This window comes from Dromiciops gliroides, chromosome 2 (genome assembly GCF_019393635.1).
Source record: "Dromiciops gliroides isolate mDroGli1 chromosome 2, mDroGli1.pri, whole genome shotgun sequence".
NCBI lineage: Eukaryota > Metazoa > Chordata > Mammalia > Microbiotheria > Microbiotheriidae > Dromiciops > Dromiciops gliroides.
The window spans coordinates 303,253,598-303,272,756 of record NC_057862.1 but is presented as its reverse complement, the minus strand read 5'-3'; the positions used below and the strand labels follow the sequence as shown (position 1 = coordinate 303,272,756).

At 39.5% G+C, this 19,159-nt stretch overlaps 2 protein-coding genes across 7 annotated transcripts in view; one reads left to right on the top strand and one right to left on the bottom strand.

The window, feature by feature from the left end:
* The window catches only part of ATG2B (autophagy related 2B), a 128,014-nt gene extending 114,790 nt beyond the window's left edge, over nt 1-13,224 (bottom strand). For all 4 annotated transcript variants that reach the window (XM_043983523.1, XM_043983524.1, XM_043983526.1 and 1 more), the window contains exons 1-2: nt 12,606-13,224; nt 1,184-1,346 (exon numbers count right to left, since the gene is read on the bottom strand). In XM_043983523.1, the coding sequence (XP_043839458.1) occupies nt 1,184-1,346; nt 12,606-12,767 (325 nt within the window). In that variant the 5' untranslated portion in view covers nt 12,768-13,224. The remainder of the gene's footprint in view (nt 1-1,183; nt 1,347-12,605) is intronic.
* A 149-nt stretch (nt 13,225-13,373) lies between these two features.
* The window catches only part of LOC122742926 (GSK3B interacting protein), a 29,160-nt gene continuing 23,374 nt past the window's right edge, over nt 13,374-19,159 (top strand). The window contains exons 1-2 of one of the 3 annotated variants that reach the window (XM_043987522.1): nt 13,428-13,464; nt 18,438-18,510. Coding sequence is in view for 1 of the 3 variants with exons in the window: in XM_043987523.1 (XP_043843458.1) it covers nt 18,499-18,510 (12 nt within the window). In the remaining 2 variants the exon portion in view is untranslated. Of the gene's footprint in view, nt 13,465-18,437; nt 18,511-19,159 lie in introns of all 3 variants that reach the window. The other 2 variants (XM_043987523.1, XM_043987520.1) reach the window with 2 other exon arrangements.

Below are 19,159 nucleotides of genomic sequence, written 5' to 3'. Positions count from 1 at the left end.
ATGGCATTTATTTTCTAGGTAAAAGACAGGGCAAGCTTCTCAGTTTGGAGGATACAGGGAGCAAATTCCACGTAAGGCTTAAGGATGAGTTCAGAATAGCATCTATAGGTAGTAGGATAGGGAATCATTGAGAAGACTAAAAAGAATGCCTTCCTTCTGTGAGGGACTAATTCAAGTAAGATAACTAAATAGAGGACAAAGCTCACTTAGTTACATGAAAGACTGGAAATTTTTTTTTCATAAATAGTTACATTAAACATAGCACCAGAATATCTACATTACACATCAAGAAAATAAGGGGGGGGGGAATGTGTATGTGTGTGTACAGGACAAGATAAAATAGATAACTTTCTATTTTTAAAAATCCGATCTCTCTCAGCATGTCAATTTTCAAAATAGTTTGTTTTAAACGTTTTTTCTCCTCTAATATACAAGATTAACAGTTACTCTTGAGACTGATAACATCTTAGAAAGGAAAAAGAAACACAACTAACAAAAAGTCCAATTATCTGGGCTTATTGAAGACTATATTTAAAAATAAATGATTACTGTTCTAAGTTTAGTTATATTGATGGGCAAAGATTTTTTTTTAAGTTTTAAAAGATAAACTTCTAGTAATTGATAGTTACAATGGGAGTGTAAAGGACGTGATGGATGTTAGAGATTTTTTTTAATCAATTAGATAAAGCAATGGAGAGTCAAAGATAAGAATAATACTTCACATTTGTAAAGTACTAAGATTTACAGAGCAATTTCTCCACAACAACTGAGTGAGATAGCGAAATTATTATTATCCATTTTACAGATAAAGAAACTAAGGTTCAGAAAAATTAAGTGATCAACCCATGATCACGATCACTGTCAGATTTGGAATTCAAAAATCAGGTTTTCAAGATTCCTAAGTCCAACACTGTTTTTTTATTATACTGTACTACCTAACTCACCACTCCAAGACTTTAAACCTAGTGACCAGAAAGATAGTAGTATTATCAATACATACAGGAGCTATGAGGAATAGCAAGTTTTTAGAAGATAAATTCAGTTTGAACACATTAAGAATTCAGATAAAAAACCTGAAAGCCTCCATGCACTGAAAAAGTGAGTTACAATCATATTTACAAGATGAAAATGGAACCAAATAAAATAGCTTTCAGCAGCACCATTTGGTTCATAGCATACTTACCTAATCGAGGTCTAGGCCTGAATACTAGTTCTAATCCTTTCACTTCCAGTGCACAATTATCTTGTAACAATGAGCCCCAAGGAACAGAGAGAGAAATTGACTGAATAAATCCTTCTGTAACTTCTAGAGGTGCATCTGCTGACTCCAGAATTTCATTGAGACTCTGAGGAGAGAATCAAAGTTCATTCTTTAAGTTATATTTGAAAATAGCTTACATATAAAATTGATCACAGTATAATATACAATTTAGTAATAAGAGAGCAAGTTGAAAATACCATACACTTTCATTTTAAACCAAACACTATAATATCTACTATGTGGAAGACACTACATCACTGTGCTTATCCTTTACTTCTTATCTCACACATGAACAAAATATATGTTGAGATTTAGGGATGATGTTCTTCATATACCCCAGGGAACATCTAACATAGTGTTAAGCACACTGAGAGGAAACTGTTAGAATGGGGAAAGGATTCACTAACCTAGAGTCCTAAGTCTGTCCTACTTGCTACTTATTAACTGCAATTTACAAAATGAGAATAATAATACTTGTACTACCTATCCCACAGGGTTGTTTTGAGATTTGGTGTAACACTAGTGGTTAGGAAACCTCAAGAAGAGGTGTGCTGGTAAATGTTTAACAACTAATGCAAAAGACATTTTTAGCCTACTCTACATTATCAGCATTTCCTTCATCACTTTCTTAAAGCTCGAGAATCAACAATAAATCAAGCCCAGATTAGTGGCATTTGTTGAGTTCTGAAGAATGAAAGCTCACACTAAAAATTTAACAATTGCCTCTGGCAAACTGATAGACAACTGGCTCTAATACCTCCCCAGGAGATCTTTTTATATATCTATATAAAATATATATTTTTGTATATGTATATCTGTGTAGATGTGTATGCTATAAAGTAGACAATCATATATATGGTGACTGATTAAAGAAAGCTGAAGATTCTTCCCCATATAATTTACTTCCTCTTCTCTATATCTCAAAACCCATTGATATCTTCCATTTTCTCTTTTACTCCAGTCAAATGAGGTGCTTCTCTGGAAGATGAAACTGTCCACATATATCCTGATCCCATTCCCTCCCGTTTTTCTTCAGCAAAACAGGCCCTACAATCATCTCCCCTTTCTCTCTAATCATATCTTTTGCTATGTACTGGTTCCTTCCCAGCTACCTACAAACATACCCATCTCCCTCTCTCAGCCTTAAAAATCCTCACAGACACTACCATCTCTCAAACTCCCATCCTATCTTTCCTCCCTTTCTGAACCAAACTCTTAGAAAAAGCTGTAAACACTTCTTGCCTGTCACTTCTCTCCTCTCATTCACTTCTCAATTCTTTTGCCATCTAGCTTCCAATGTCATTATTCAACAGAAAATGCTCTAACCAATTACTAAAAAGTTCTGTTGCCAAAATTAACTAACTTTTCTCAACCTCTCTTGAAACACTTAACACTGTTTGTTGATCACCTCCTCCTCCTCCATCTTACTTTATCTTGTCTAAGTTTTTATGTCATTGTTATTCTTCTGTTTCTAAGTTCTGTGTGAATTCATGATCCAGGATTCTGTGAAATCATATTTTTCATCAATTCTTAAAGAACAATAGCATTCGACTAAATTCGTTTACCACTTCATTCGACCATTCTGAAATTGTCAAATTTCTCCACCCTCTGCCCCCTTCCTTTAATCCTCCTTTCAGGATCTGGAAGTTTCCTTTTACTTATGATTATTCCCTCTACAACATAATCTTCCTTTTTAACCCTCCTTATCTCCATCTGTTTCCCTGTTAAGTCTGATGTATTTCTATACCAAACTGTGTATGTGTGTTTATGTTCAACTCTCTTTTGTAGGGTTCAGATAAGAGAAAGATTCATCTTATGTCCATTCCCCTACACATCTTGCCATATTTGCACATAATCTTATTGCACCCCAATTATGAGACACAGTAAGCCCCAGTTCTTTCTTCTTCATTTTTATACTAGTCATCCTTTTGCCCTCCCTTCTCTTTCCCCTATGAAAACCCTCAGAGAAGAAGTAATTCTTCCTCCTCACCTACCAGAACCTCTGTTTTAACTCCCTCAATACCTTTTGAACACATCTTAAGGTTCTAAGAGATATTTGTTTCTTCTCCCCCTTAGAATATTAGCACCATATCATCGCCAGCTCCTCCTAATTGCTCAAATATATTTACCTTTCTCTAAACTCCTGTGTTTCTCTTTCAAAGATCCTACTCAACTCGGGTCTTTTCATCACAAATGATTGAACACACTTTGTGCCATTAAAGGACCATTTTCCCCCACAGAGTTATAATCAGCTTTTCAGGGTAAATTGTTCTTGGTTGTAAGCCTCTATTTTATGTGTTTTGAAGCTCTGTATTCCATGATCTCTCATTTTTAGCAAAAGCTGCCAGGTTTTGTGTAATCCTGACTACAGCTGCTTGGCATATAAGGTGTTTCTTTCTAGACGCTTATTAGTATTTTTTTTCCTTTGATATGGGATTTCTGGATTTTGACTATGACATTCCTAGGACAGACATTTTCTTTGGGGGTTCCTTTCAGGAGGTGATCAGTGGATTATTTCTATCTTTACCCTTGAGCTCTAACAGATGTAGGCAGTTTTCTTTAAATAGTGTTCAGGTCTATTTGGTTCTTAAATTCTCTCTTCTTGATCTGCTTTCTGAGTCCATTGTTTTGTATTATGAAATCTTTCAGTCTTTTTACTCTATGTGTGTGTACACACATATATACACATATGTCTATGTATGTATGTGTATATATGTGTGTATACACACATATATAATTTCATGAAATTTGGAACTAAAAATGTTGAAAACTATCCTTATATGTAACTGGAAAATAATAAAATACTTTTATTATATAATTTCATGGAGTCATTGGCTTCTATTTAGTCCATTCTAATTTTCAGAGAGTTTTTTGATAGAACAAGGTTGTGAATCACTTGTGCCAAGCATTCAATTCCCTTTCCGATTCTTCCGCATTTCTAAATTTTTCAAAAAATTTATTCAACTGTATTTTTTATTTTCAGTTCCAAATTCTCTCCCTCCTTCCACCCTCTTCCCAACACATTGTTACTCTACCATTTCAGTCTTGTCTGAATGTCTAACTCCTCATGACCCCATTTGGGGTTTTCTTGGCAAAAATAGTAGAGTCATTTTGCCATTTCCTTCTCCGGATCATTTTACTGATGAGGAAATGGAGACAAACAGGGTTAAGAGACCTGCCCAGGGTCACACAGCTATTAACTGTCTTGAGGCCAGATCTGAACTCAGGAAGATGAGTTTTCCTGACTCTGGACCCAGGACTCACCACCTAGCTGTCACCCACAAGACACTGAGAAGGCAGGGAGGGAGGCAGGGAAGCAGGGAGGCAAGACGAGTAAAAATATGCTTCGATTTGTACTCTGAGTCCATCAGTTTTCTATCTGGAGGTGGATAGTATTTTTCATCATGAATCCTTTGGAACTGTAGTGGATCACTGTATTGATCAGTTATTAAGTCTTTCTTAGTTGTTTATTTTTACAATATTGCTATAACTGTGTAAGTGCTTCTCCTGGTTCTGCTCACTTCACTATACATCAGTTCATATAAGTCTTCCCAGGTTTTTCTGAAACTATTCCCTTTCATAATTTCTCATAGCACAATAGTATTCTATCACATTCCTATACCATAATTTGTTCAGCCATTCCCCATTTGATGGCCATTCCCTCAGTTTCTAATTCTTTGCCACCACAAAAAGAACAACTAGAAGTATTTGTTTACATATGAGTCCTTTTCCTTTCATCTCTCTGGGGCACAGACCTAATAGTGGTATTGCTAAGTCAAAGGGCATATTTCTTAGATTTGGGGGTATAGCTCCAAATTGCTTTCCAGAATAGCTGGACTAGTTGACAACTCTACCAAGAATATATCCCTTCAATTAGGATGACGGTGGTACCTCAGAATTGTTTTAATTTATATTTCTCTAGTGATTGAGTTTTTTTATATGAGTTTTGATTTGATTTTTTCCTCTGAAAAATACCTATTCATATCCTCTGACCGTTTATCAACTGACAAATTGCTCCAATTTTTATAAACTTAGCTTAGTTCTCTATATATTTGAGAAATGAATCCTTTATCAGAGAAACTTTATGGAAATTTTCCCCGTTTCCTGGTTTTCTTTTAGCAGCATTGGTTTTGTTTGTGCAAAGCCTTTTTTAATTTTATATAATCAAAATTTTCCATTTTACCTCCCTTGAACCTCTCTATCTCTTTTCTGGACATGAATTCTTCCCCATCCATAAATCTGAGAGGTAATTTCTTCCATCCCTTTATGTCTAAATCACATACCTATTTTAGGCTTATTTTGGTATATGGCATGATCTTATTTCTTTTTCAATCCTTTCCTCTAGCACTCTCATTTCATTTATGAAAACATTTTTAACTTTTTAAACTCTTGATTCATCTCTTCCAGGAATTCTAGTTGAACTTGTATCTAATGTGTATTTTTCTTTAATGCTTTGCTTATAGTTATTTGGAGTCATTTTGTTCTTCTGGATTTTGCCTTAAGCATGTATGTCAGCAGATAAGATGTAAGATGACTTTTAAGTTGAGGGGAGAGGGAGGAGCAGGTGATGAAGGGCTTTGAATGCCAGAGTATTTTATATTTTATCATGAAGGTGACAGGAAGCTACTGGAGTTTATTAAGAAGAAGGTAAAGGGGTATAACATGGTCAGACTTGCACTTTAGGAAGATCATGATCTTTGAGTAGAAGGTGGACTGGAATGGGGAAAGAACTGTAGCAAGCAACCAACCAGCAGGTTATTGCAGGCTTTCCTGGCATGAGGTGATGAGGGTATACACAAGAAAGTTGGTAGAGCCAGAGGAGATAAGGGAGCATATATGAGAAATGTTAGCAAGGTAAAAATCAACAGGTCTTGGCAACAGATTGGATATGGGGCATGACAGAGAGTGAAGAGTTATGGATGTCTATCTCCCTATACAGACCTGAGATGGCAAAATTACTCACCATGGTTATTTCATGATCAGGACTATGTCTGATCATTTTCTAGATTTATTTGGAGGAGTTAGGCTGTACTTCTTCCTGCTACTCCCCTCTTGAATCTCTTTTCCAAGAAGTATGAAGGTTCTTTACAGTCTAAAAGGTTTTGGCTTCTCTCATTTCTTAATCATGAACCGTATTTTCCAATATATTTTTCATTGTCCTCTTCTATGCCCACCTCTGCACTGACATCATCAAGTATCAAAATATTATACACTGATTTAATTTAGAGCATCTCAAAGTACTCCACAGAATTTCTCTACTTTATCCTCTATACCTGTAACACTTCGTGGGAAAAAATGCCTTCATGCTATCTCCCTACTCCCTCAACACCCACTCTTTCCTCCTTACAAAAGAGGGCTTCCATTCTCACCACTCTACTGAAACTGCTTTCTCAATGATTTGCAATGATTTCCTAACTGGGCCTTCACTGCTGCCAGGCAATCCTACTAGAGACCACCCTTATCAACTCATTATCCCACTCTCCACAGTGGTTCTTCCAAACCTTTTTCATTCCTCTTCAAACCTCCCACTGCTCTCCCTCCCCATATTCTCTGAAGTGAGATCCTTGCCCCCTATTTTACAGAAAAATTGAGTCTATTCACCATAAACTCCCTCTTCTCCCCTCTTCCTCATCTCCTATCACATAGGTGCCTTCTGTCACTTTCTCCTCCTTCAATCCAGTTCTCATATGATGAAATGCCTTATTCCTTACTAAGGTTAACCCTTTTACTTGTTCAAGTGATCCCACACCATCCTGTCTCCTCCAACAGATTGTCCCCTCTGTCATTTCTCCTCCTCCCCCTTTCACTTATTTTCAATCTCTACCTCTCCACTGGCTCATTTTTTATTGCCTAGAATAATGCCCATGTCTCCTCTATCTTGAAAAAACCTTCAATTGATCCTTCCATCCCTGCTAACTATCATCCTATATCTTTTCTGCTCTCTGTAGCTAAATTCCTCAAAAAGGCTATCTACCATAGGGACCTCTAGTTTCTCTTCTCCCACTTTCTTATTAACTCCTTTAAATTATTCTGGTTTCTGACTTTATCATTCCACCAATATTGCTCTCTCCAAAGTTACTAAAGATCTCTTAGTTTCAAATCCAATGGTCTTTTCTCAATCCTCATTCTCCTTTATACTAGGAAAACTGAATTAAATTGGAAGATATTAAAGACACTTATAAATAAGTATACTGTAAATAAGAACATCTAGATTCTACTCTAGTAATCTTACTGACAAAGTTCAAACTCATCTAACTCATATACAAAACTATTCACAATATTGCACTCCCCTATCTTTTCAGTCTTGAGTTATATTATTCCACTCCATATGGCTCCAGACAAACTTATTATTCTCTGTCCCACATATTTGTTCTATGCTTTCCACTCCTCTAGTCTATCTTCATGTTGTTCCCTATACCTAGATGGCTCCCGAGGACAGAGTAAGACTGGTGACATTGCACAGTCTTGCCTCACTTAAATCCAATTCACTGCAAGTCACATCACCTTCCTGATGTCATGATCCTCTTCAAGAACAAAGCACAAACAACAACCAACATTCTGTGAGTAACAGCAATCCCACTAGGGACCCAAATGGCTATGCAGTTCCTTTCTTTTTCCTTTTTCTCCCTTCCTCTCTCCTTCTTTTCCATCCCCACCTCCCTCCCACCCCCAACCTTCTCTCCCTCTCTCCACATGGGGAACCATACATACTCTTACCTGCAAGACCTCTGCCCAAAGTCATATAATTTTGCTGAAACTCCACAAAAGTCTTGAGGTTTACATGCTAGATTTCTTCTAAGGATCACTCCTTAAACCCAAATAACTCTCTCACTGACAAGCCAACAATAAGTACCAGCCTAGGCCTCATTTGCCCATTCTTTGATCTCTTGAATTGCTCAGGGTAGGTGTAATTTAGCAACTGTTTATATTTTGGCCAGAAACCCTGAGAATCTCCCCCCACCCCTCCACCAATCTATTTATTTATCTATTTGCTTACTTATTTGCTTATTTATTTATTTACTTATGGGCTAGGTAAAAGAGGCCTTTCTTGGTCTCATTTCTCCCCAAACCTTAATCACTAAGTGGGTATTGCCTCAGGCAAGCTGTGAGCCATAAAAGGCTAAGGTCCCCCACCGCATCAGGCCATCTCCAGTCGTCCAGATCTATATCTTGCCACTGAACCCAGATGGTTCTGAAGGACAGAGTGTGGCTGGTGACTTTGTACACCTCTCCCTCACTTAAATCCAATTCACTGAAAGTCTTATAACATCATCCAGATGTCATAGTCCTCTTTGAGAATGATGGTCAACAACACCCTATGTATAGAATGTGCTGCTTATTCTTTTCCAATGGCTGATTTGCTACCCATCTTTTAAACTTCCCACAAAAGGTTATGAGATGCCTGAAATAACACAGAGAGTAAAGCAAAATTTAGGAAAAAGAATGGCAGAAGAGTGCTACTAATTCAAAAGAGACAATATCCAGGAAGAAATTCAGCAATTAGACCCCCCCCCCAATCTCAGATATCTATCTCTCTCACACACACACACACACACACACACACACAGATTTAATACACAGGATAAAGTAGATATCCTAATTCAAAGAGGTAAATCTGACTTCAAAGACGTCATTAAGAGTGAGATGGGGGAGGGGGAGCAGCTAGGTGGCACAGGGGAGACCGCACCGGCTCTGGATTCAAGAGGACCTGGGTTCAAATCTGACCTCAGACACTTGACACTTACTAGCTGTGTGACCCTGGGCAAGTCACTTAATCCTCAATGCAGGTCCAAAAATAAAAAAGCATTGCTAAAATCTAGGTGAACATAATTCACAATATTCTCCTCATTTACCAACTTAGTGACCCTTTCAAAAAAAAAGGAAAAGAGGTCCATGAACTAGGCGGGGAGAGAATGAGAGAGAGAAGGAGGACTGAAAGTTATACTAAACATCAAAGTTTACAAAACTCTACATAATACCTCATTTCAAACTCACAACAGTTTTTTACAGACAAGGAAACAAACTGAGTGCAGTGATTTTCCCAAGGTTAGTAATCAGGAGCAGGATCTGAATCCAAATATTCCTGATTTCAAGTCCAGCACCATACCACTATGCCTTGTTGTCTCTAATAAAAAAGAGTGGATAATGGCATGTTTTTAGTTGCACTAGGGACAAGAAAAGGAGGCAGGGAAAAAAAGATAAGTCCATTCTTAAGGGCAAGTGAGATAATGTATGACAGTGAAAAATGAAGCTTTTCAGCTCTTATTTTGCTTCTGTGTTCTTTTCCTAAGAGTGGTCTTTGGACTGAGAAGAATAGAAAAGTTAACACGGAATAGAAGTATAAAATAGTGAGGACAGGCAACATATAGCTACTCTAAATGAGTTCAAGTCACCAAACCCAGAAAAACCACCTCTTAGAGCAATTTGGTGCTGAGTTTTGCTTTTATTCTAAGGATTATATGGAAGATGCACTTGGAATCACAATCCCTATTCATCTGTGAGTCTTCTAGGCACTACCTGGCAGTTATATTTTCATTTGCCTTTTCATGTGCAAGTCTCCTAATTCTCCATAATTCCTCACAACAAAGAATATTGCGCATTGAATAAAAAAAGTTTGAGAACCACTGTCTTAAGAGTAATGAAGGGGCAGCTAGATGGTGCAGTGGATAGAGCACCGGCCCTGGAGTCAGGAGTACCTGAGTTCAAATCCAGCCTCAGACACTTAACACTTACTAGCTGTGTGACCCTGGGCAAGTCACTTAACCCCAATTGCCTCACTTAAAAAAAAAAAAAAGAGTAATGAAAAAATTGGCAGATTTAAGTGTTAAGTCATTGTCCATGTTGTTTGAAAGCTATTGGAGAATTCAAAGGCACCAGTGTTCATATAGCAATGAACATGGCTAACTTCATGGCAAAATTCCACAGCACACTGTTAAGAAAATGGTTTGTGAGCACCTAGGGACAATACTCACTAAAAACCAGCATGGCGTCACCAAGAACCAGTCATTACAGATTAATCTCATTTCCTTTTTTGACAGGATAGCGGCAACATGGAATAGTGGGCTTAGTGAAAGTCATGGAGTTAGAAAGACTTGGATCCAAGTCCTGACTGACATGTGCTAGCTATGTGATTACAGGTAAGTCATTTAGCTTTTCAAGGCCCCAGACTGTAAGTATTACATGCCAATCTGCATTAATAGAGGGAGTTTTCTCAATCACAGTATCTCCACACTGATGAAATCTGAATTCCAAAACAAAAAACCCAGCCAAAACACTAGTCTGGTAGCTTAGAGCAGTGGTGTAGACATAGAATAACAAGCAAACTATGCTTATTAATAAGATGGAGAGATATGAACTATAATCAGTATAATCTGATAGATTTTGAAGTAAATCAATGACTAGACCCAAAGAGTAGTCATTAGAGACTCAATCAATCAATTAGTAAGTATTCATTAAATGCCTACTTACTATATTCCAGGCAATGTGCTAAGTGCTGAAGATGGAAAAATAAAAATAAAACTGACCCTGTCCTCAAGAAGTTTCTATTCTTTTTTTTTTTTTGGCCAGACAATAAGGGTTAAGTGACTTGCCCAGGGTCACACAGCTATTAAGTGTCAAGTGTCTGATGCTGGATTTGAACTCAGGTCCTCCTGAATCCAGAGCTGGTACTTTATCCACAGTGCCACCTAGCTGCTCCCAAAGCTTCTATTCTTTTAAAAACAAACAAACAAAAAAAAAGCTTACCTTCTACTGGGAAATACAATAAATACATCTCAAATATGTATCTACAGTTCAAATAAATAATTACATGGCAGTTTAGATAGGGAAGAGATTTAAAACTTGGAAGGATTAGAGAGGTCACTAGCAGAGGGCCCCAGGGATCTGTCCTTGGCCCATTTCTATCAATGAGTTTAAGTAATATAGCACAAGTAATACATTTTTAAAGAATGAAAATAGTCTAACTGGTCATTAGATAGCTATATCATACCATCACTTATAACCATGTATAACATATTTACAAAGGAATTAATGTAAAAATAAGAATTGAAAAGATATTATAATTTAAGTTAGAGGGAGGCATACCTAAAATTGATTACTTAAAATACTTTTTTTAGCTTCCAATTCTGTCCCTCCACTTTCCCTTCTGCCACCCCCCCAAAAAAGACCTTAGTAAGAAATTATAAAGTTAAGATTTCCTTTTCAGAATAAAGAAACTAATTTTATCCAGGATATGTTCTAAATAAAGTAAATTCAGTAATGCTTTTCAATCATAAAAACTATAAAACAATGAACCAAAATTTCTTCAGATGGTAAACTTGTGTAATAAATGGGGGAATGATGGATGAGAGGGTTATTCTATTCTTTTGTGAGAAGTCAAAGACTGAATTTAAAGTTAAAGAGACCGAACTAAATACAACCTCACATGATCCTGCAAGGCAACTAGGTGATATAACTGCTGGGCCTATCATGAAGACCAGAGTTCAAATTCAGCTTCAGACATGCACTAGCTGTGTGACCCTAGGCAAGTCATTTAACCTCCCTCTACCTTAATCCCCTGGAGAAGGAAATTGCCAACTTGGTCGCTAAGATTGTCAGAAACAACTGAATAACAAATGATCCTATGATCCTAAGAATACTATAACTTAATGTTAATATATACACATATGTCTCTGTGTGTGTGTAAGCATCACATACAGTAAGTCAAACTAAAGCTTTTAGATGACAGCTTGAAATATGCAGGGGAAGCTGCCTCATCCTTTTTTATGGTCTATTCTGAAAAAAGAGCTCTACACACAACTTGCTTAACTCAAATGGCCTAGAAATAATGAAGTCTAGTAAAAAATAATCACAGTAAAAGAAATTCTAGTTGAACACTCTGTTAATAGCCAAGAATGTCAACTTAAATAATGTAGGATTAGTTTTTGATAAATAATTTTTGTTTACATATTGTATTAGCCTTCTACTAACAAAGTAAGGAAAACTGGTCATCTTTGAACTTATTTCCATGAGACCTTGTATCCAACGATATGAAAATGTCTAAATCATATGTTTTACCTACGTTATTACTCCCCCAAGTTCTTACTTGAAGTACCTTTCCTATCGTGTACAATACATTAAAATATGAAATAAATGGAATATATACAATTTTAGGTTTAAATTTTTAAGCAGTCATTCAGACGGGAAAAATGGCTCAAGAAAGGGGCCTGCAAATTATCCAACTGACTCCGGTTTCAGACACACCATTTTCTGGCCGTGGGGGTAAAGGAAAGGGAAGAAGACGGTAAAATTTCCTAACAGGTCACTAGAGACCCAAGTCACACCACATTTCGCCAGCGGCTCTTACCCATTTGTCCAAGGGGACCTGCCAGAGGGAGCCAGTCCCTTGGTAGAGATCCAGGCTGAGCTGTTCTAAGCTCAGTTTCTCCTGCAGGAAATGGCCCAGGTACCTCTGTAGCAGGTACCTGCAGGCCCTTTTCTTGATGGACTCCGAAAAGGGCCACGGCATGACGGCTCCTGGGCTGGCTACTGCTTTGGGGGCTCAATAATTTTCCGACTCCAGAATAGTGCTGGCAAGGAGCAGGAAAAAGAGGACGCGGAGACGGCGCAGCGTCGGGGCCTCGACCTCGGCGTGCAGAAGGTCCTTTTTTCCTTCCCCTCCGGCCCGGCCCCTTCTCGCGTCTCCCCTAGCTCAGGGGCCGGCCAGCGTCCCCATGGCCCGAGACGCGGCGTGCTCCACGCCAGCCGCTCTAGGCCCCGGCCCCGCGGAGGCTGGAGAAGGGACCCTCAGCCCGGGCACTCGACAACCGCCGCGGCTGCCAATGAGAAAGAGAGAGGCAGCGACAGGGAGCAGAGGGCTGGTAAAACGAAGGGCGAGCCGCCCCTGGAGCTGAGGAGATCGATCACCACAGCGACGACCCAGAGGCGACTTTGTTGTCATCAGCTGCGTCTGCGGCTCCCCCTCCCGGGCACTAGCTCCATACACCTTCTCCTGGAGCTCCACCACCGGAAGTGATGACACAGGCGGGTGAGAGGGAGGCGGAGGGGTGGGGGAGAATGAAAAACGCCTGAGCCTCTTCCGGATTCGAGCGGGCGGGACGGGGCGGAGCGGAGGTGGGAGGGGAATGGGAAGCGCGAGGGTTCGCCGGCTGCTGCTCAGAGCGCGGAGGAGGGAGGGAGAGGAGGTCGCGCGCCTGGAAGCGCAGGTGAGTCTGTGTCTGGGCCCGAAAGGCCCAACACTGGAGGGGAACGCGAAGGAAGGGGTGGGCGCTCCGGGAAAGAATCCTGATGAGTATGCCTCCTTTCCTGGAATCTTAAAGCAACCTGAGGTGCTTTAGGGAAGAAAAGATCCGGCCTGGGCCCTCTCCTGTCACCCTGTCCGCGGGCCCCGCTGGAGAAATAATTAAAACTACGCACTTTGGGCATTTAAAGCCTTCAATAACCCAGCTCCTGCCTGATTCGCGTTTCTCCACCTTATGCCCTCCACTGGCCTACTTGCTGTTTGTTCCTCTTACACAGCTCTCCATCTCCTGCCACTGTACCTTTGCCCAGCTTGTCCCTCTTGCTTGCCGGGTTCTCCTTCCTCACCTCTGGCTCTTGGACTTCCTTTTCCCTTTCAGTACTGAAATGCCACCTCTTATTGGAAGCCCTTACTGATTACCTCTTCTCCCTCCACCCCCGTCCCCAAATGATTTCTTTTCATTGCCCACCCCCAAACCACTTTGTACTTTGTTTCTATTTTGCATCGTAGGTATTGTTTTGCCTCTTTCTTTAAAATGTAAGCTCCTTGAGAACAGGGACTGGTCCCTTTTATCTTTGTATCCTGTGTGTGGCATGGTGCCTGATACTTGTAGCCGTTTAATAATGCATTGTTGAATTGAATATAATTGCATTTTTAGGTTTACAAACTTTTCCCTTCCCCAACTTCTTCCCACGTAGAAAGATTTCCCTTGTCCGAAAGTTGGTCTCCGTTTCGTCTTCCTTTTTCTCCACCTTTATTGCCAGCCCTCTACACCTGCATTCCCCAAGCAAAGAAAATACTATTACTCCTCAGAAAAGCTGGGAGGAGTGTTGTGGTCTGTGCATATAAGATCTGCGCAATCTTTGGACGGTCCGATGTTGAGCCCTTGTGGGTTTCTTTTATAGAGGATGCGTAAATAATAGCTGCTCCCGTTTGTAGAACGCTTTAAGATTCCGAAAGCAACCCCGCGGAGCAGGTCGTGCAAATATTGTTAGCCCCCTTTTTACAGTGGAGGAAACCAGGACGTGTAATAATTGACTTGGCCACTAGGGCTGGATATGGAGGCGCAGGAGTCGTGGGTATAGATAGTTCTGCCTCAGACCCTCAGTAGCTGTGGAACCATGGGAAAATCTCGTAATGAATGAGCGTGGTACAGTGGAAAGAGTGCTGGATCTGGACCCAGAGTACCTAGGTTTTATTAAATCGAGGCCTTTCAAGGTAATCGCCATATGCTTTTGAGCAAGTGACTTTATCCCTTTGGCTTCTAGTTTCCTCAGCTATAAAAGAGGGGAATTAGAGATGACTTTAGAAATCCCTTACAGCACCGAGTATGCATATGATCTTTTTGGTCAGAGCTCTTCTGTTTCCTCATCTGTAAAGTTGTTGAGAGGAAGGTACTTTGTCAGTCAATGAGCATTTATTAAGTGCCTGCAATGTACCAAGCTGTGTGCTAAATGCTGAGGATGCAAAGACAAAAACAGCACCTACCTTGGAGGAGGTCACATTCTAATAGGAGAGAAGGAAGAGAGAAATGAAAATAACTAGGTAAGAAGATAGACACACACACACACAGAGTAGGGGAAGGCACTAGTAAATGGAGAGGATGTGAAAAGGCCTCTTACAGAACATGGAATTTTAAGCTGAGTGTTGAAGAAAAAGTAAAAGATGGAAATTAAGGAGAGAGATCTTAACAGTTGTTTTTAAGTAATTTGCATAAAATATTTTTAGAAATTTCATGTGTGTAAGATGATGCAGTTTACCAGAATGCTTGTCATGGTTGTATTCCCATTGAACACTGATTGCTAAGTGAAGTTTGGGAATTTGGCAGAATTTGGATAGAGTTCAAATGGTGAAGTGATTTTATATTTCCAAGGAATTGATTTCTTTTATCCAGTTTTTATGCATAAAAAGGCTGGATGACAGTGGTCAGACTGCTGGGCTTGCATTGTGAAGATGGAATTCAAATCCTGCCACTGACTTATTAGCTATGTGGCCTTGAGCCACTTAACCTGTGTGCACTAGGTCTTTGATCTGTTTCACTGTTCCTATGTGGTAAAATCACAGAACCTGATATTATATACTCTAAATTTAACAAGACGGTAACTGTCTAGGGACTCATCCTGGTAGGTACAGTGGAAAAAACACTGGCTCTGTAGTCAGTAGGTATAGTAGAAAGTGAACTGGTTCTGGAGTCCAGGGGCCTGGTTTCTTATCCCTACCCTCTGCTTATTTGTGTGAGCCAGGTCTCAGTTTTCTTTGCAAAGGAAAATTACCTTTATGTTAGAAAAGAGGGGAGGACAAACCAGAATATTGATACCCATGAGATAATGAGAGAGTACCTGACTCTCCTTGAAGAATTCCAGTCACCTGACCCAGATGTGCTACATCCTTGAATCATGAAAGATCTAACAGATGTGATTACCGAGCCATTGTTAAGCAATATATAAAATATTGTGGAAATAAGAAAGATCACAAAAGATTGGAGAAAGGCAAATATCCCAATTTTCAAAAAAAGGGAAGAGAACAGATTCTGCAAAATATAGGCCACAAATCATTAATGAGGTGATTGGCAAACATCTAGATTGGAAAGTGGGTGATGACAGGAGACTGCTTCATCAAAAGCAAGTGACACTGAACTAACCTCTTTTCCTTTTTTGGAAAGGGTTACGAAGTTGGTGAATGAGGAGAATATTGTGAATCGTGTTTGCCTAGATTTTAGCAATGCTTTTTTTTTTTTTGACGGGTATTGAGGGTTAAGTGACTTGCCCAGGGTCACACAACTAGTGTCAAGTGTCCGAGGTCAGATTTGAACTCAGGTCCTCCTGAATCCAGGGCCAGTGCTTTATTCACTGCGCCACCTATCTCATACTGGTCTTGTGGAGAGCTATAAATTAAACATAATCCATTAAAACATATTCATAACTGATTAGATGACTGGAGTAAAAAATAATTGTTGATAATTCAATATAAACTTGGCGCAGAAGGTTTTCAGCAGAGTACTCCCAAGGGATCTGTACTTGCTTAGCCCTATGCTTTTTGTTTGGTTTGGGGGAGGGGGTGTTTGTTTTGATTTTTTTATCAATGACTTGGGTAAAAGCATTGATTAAATGGTTATCACTTCTGCAGATATCATAAAGCTGAAAGGAATAGTTGACATCCTGGATGTCAGAGTCAGGATCCAAAAGAATCTTGATTGGCTAGACCACTGAGCTGGGTCTAATAAAATGAAATTCAATAGAGATAAATGTAAAGTATTCTACTTGTACAAAGGCTCAGCTTCACAAGTATAAGATGAAGCCTAGCTAGACAACAGATATTCTGAAAAAATATCTGGGCGTTTTAGTAGCTGCGAGCTCAGCATGAATCAGCAGTTTGATTTAGCAGCCAAGAAAACTAATGGGATCTTGGGCTGCATTAAGAGGGGCATAGCTTCCAGGAATATGGAAGTGCTCGTCCCACTGTACTCTGACCCTATCAGACCTTGCGTCTGTGTTATGTGAGGATCCTGTGAAGGATCTGGGAATGTTAAGTCTGAAGAAGAGAAGAAGCAGGAGACATGTTAGCTTTCTTTAAGAATTTGAAGAGTTGTCATGTAGAGGGAGGAGTTAAATGTTTATTATTTGGGCCGAGAGAGCAGAACCAGGATCAGTGGGTGGAAGGTACAAAGTTAGATTTAATGTCAGGAAAAACTTCCTAACAATTACACATATTCAAAAGTGGACTAGACTCCATGACAGACATCTTCTCCACTTTGGACATCTTCAAGCACAGTTGTATTATGGTGGAAATTCCTTTTGTGTATTGATTGCACCTAATGGCCACTGAGCTCCCTTTTAGCTGTAGAAACTAAAAACTGCCAACTCTTATAAAAATGTTGGATTTAAAAGCTGGAAAACACATACAGATCATCTAATGTAACCCCTTCATTATGGTAGAAACTGAAATAAAGGGAAGAGGACGCATAAGAACTTAGGCTATGGAACCTCCCATCAGTAGGTAGGCCTATTTAAAAATATCTCCTTCATTTGCCTATTACAAGAAATCCCCAGCATTTGAGTTTTAGGCTAAGGTTTGAAAGACTTTGAGAGATAGTAGAGGGTAAAAGGGCCTGACATGCTGTGGTCCATAGGGTCATAAAAAATCAGACATGATTGAATGACTAAACAAAAAAAAATTGTCTGCGGATGTTTCCTATTAAAATGTGTATGGCACCTAATAAACCTAACAATATACTCCTGAAAATAGTGCAGAACTTTTTCATAGTAATCACTTGTTAACGAATGTAGATCAAGGGCATAAAACAACTAGCACAGTACTTTATACATAGTCATTGTTTGGAAAATTATTGTCGAATTGAATAAGACAAAGTACACACAAGTTCTGATGGAAGGAGGAATTGGGAAACCATGAGGACACTTCCTAAAAACCATGTTAATACAGCAAAGACAACATCAGGGCACTGGGGGAGAGAAAGGTAAGGGAAAGAAGAATCACAAAGGTGTGTGGCAGGTGGGAAGAGAGGGAAGCAGGAGCAACATTCAAAAACTTATTTCAAGCAGAGCCTCCCCAAGTGGGCCTGAGATACCAAGCCATCTTGGGATGATATGTCTTCTATGTTTTATCCCTTGCCATCTTAAGTTATAGCAACAGACCTGGCATCACACGTCAGTTTAGTCTCATACCTACTAAATATCCAGACCACCAACTCAAACTCCTGCTAACAGCACCCCTAGCCTTCCCAGTGTGTGAAAAAAGTATATTTTCACTAATGCCACATTCTGTCATCACAGGACTGTAAAGGGCAGAAGCCCACACTTCTCTACTCAAATGACTAGGAAATTTGTACCTCCAGCTCTCTAAATTCCTGTTATTCAGAGTAGTAGTTTGCTGATATGAAAAGCTGTTCTGAATGCTCTGCCTATATTCTCCCCACCCTAGAAACAAGAGAGTGATGCAGTGGTTAAGCACTGGACCTAGAGTTAGGAAGACCTGAATTCAAATGAGACCCTGGGTAAGTCACTTAATCTCCTGTCTAGCTCAGGTCCTTCAACTGTAAAATGGGGATAATAATAATACCTACTTGAGTTTTTGTGATTGAATGCGCCTGGCACATAGTAGGCACTTATTCCTTCCTTTCCTCCATCCTGCTCAACTATGTCATCCTCAGTACCTTTTCTTTTCTTCCTTTTTTTCTCCCTTTTCATTGCAACATCTAGAACAAACTTCTTTTCATAATTCACACCTTCATGTGTTCACAAAAACTTGGCTTCAAATGACATTGCGTGTCTGGTCATCCTTTCCAGGGCTAATTAATTTTTCATTTTCTCATGTCTTCCAACACACTAACCAGGAGGAGGAGCTGGCATCCTCCTTGCTTCTCATTGACATTTCCAGAACCTCATTCTTAACATTACTCAGCAACCTTGCCTTCTGTTTACTACATTCATCCACATCATCATTACTGTCATTTACTTGCCTCCTTGTCACTAAGAGTTCAGTAAGTACTTGGACCATAGTGTTTCTCATCCTCAAACCCCTAGACTCATATTTGGAAATATTAGTATACAAATTGTTGTTCCCTATAAGCCCTGATATCCCTGGTTTATCGACCTCCAACTTCCATGACCTACTGTCTTCTTATTTCACTGTGCCACCTCTAT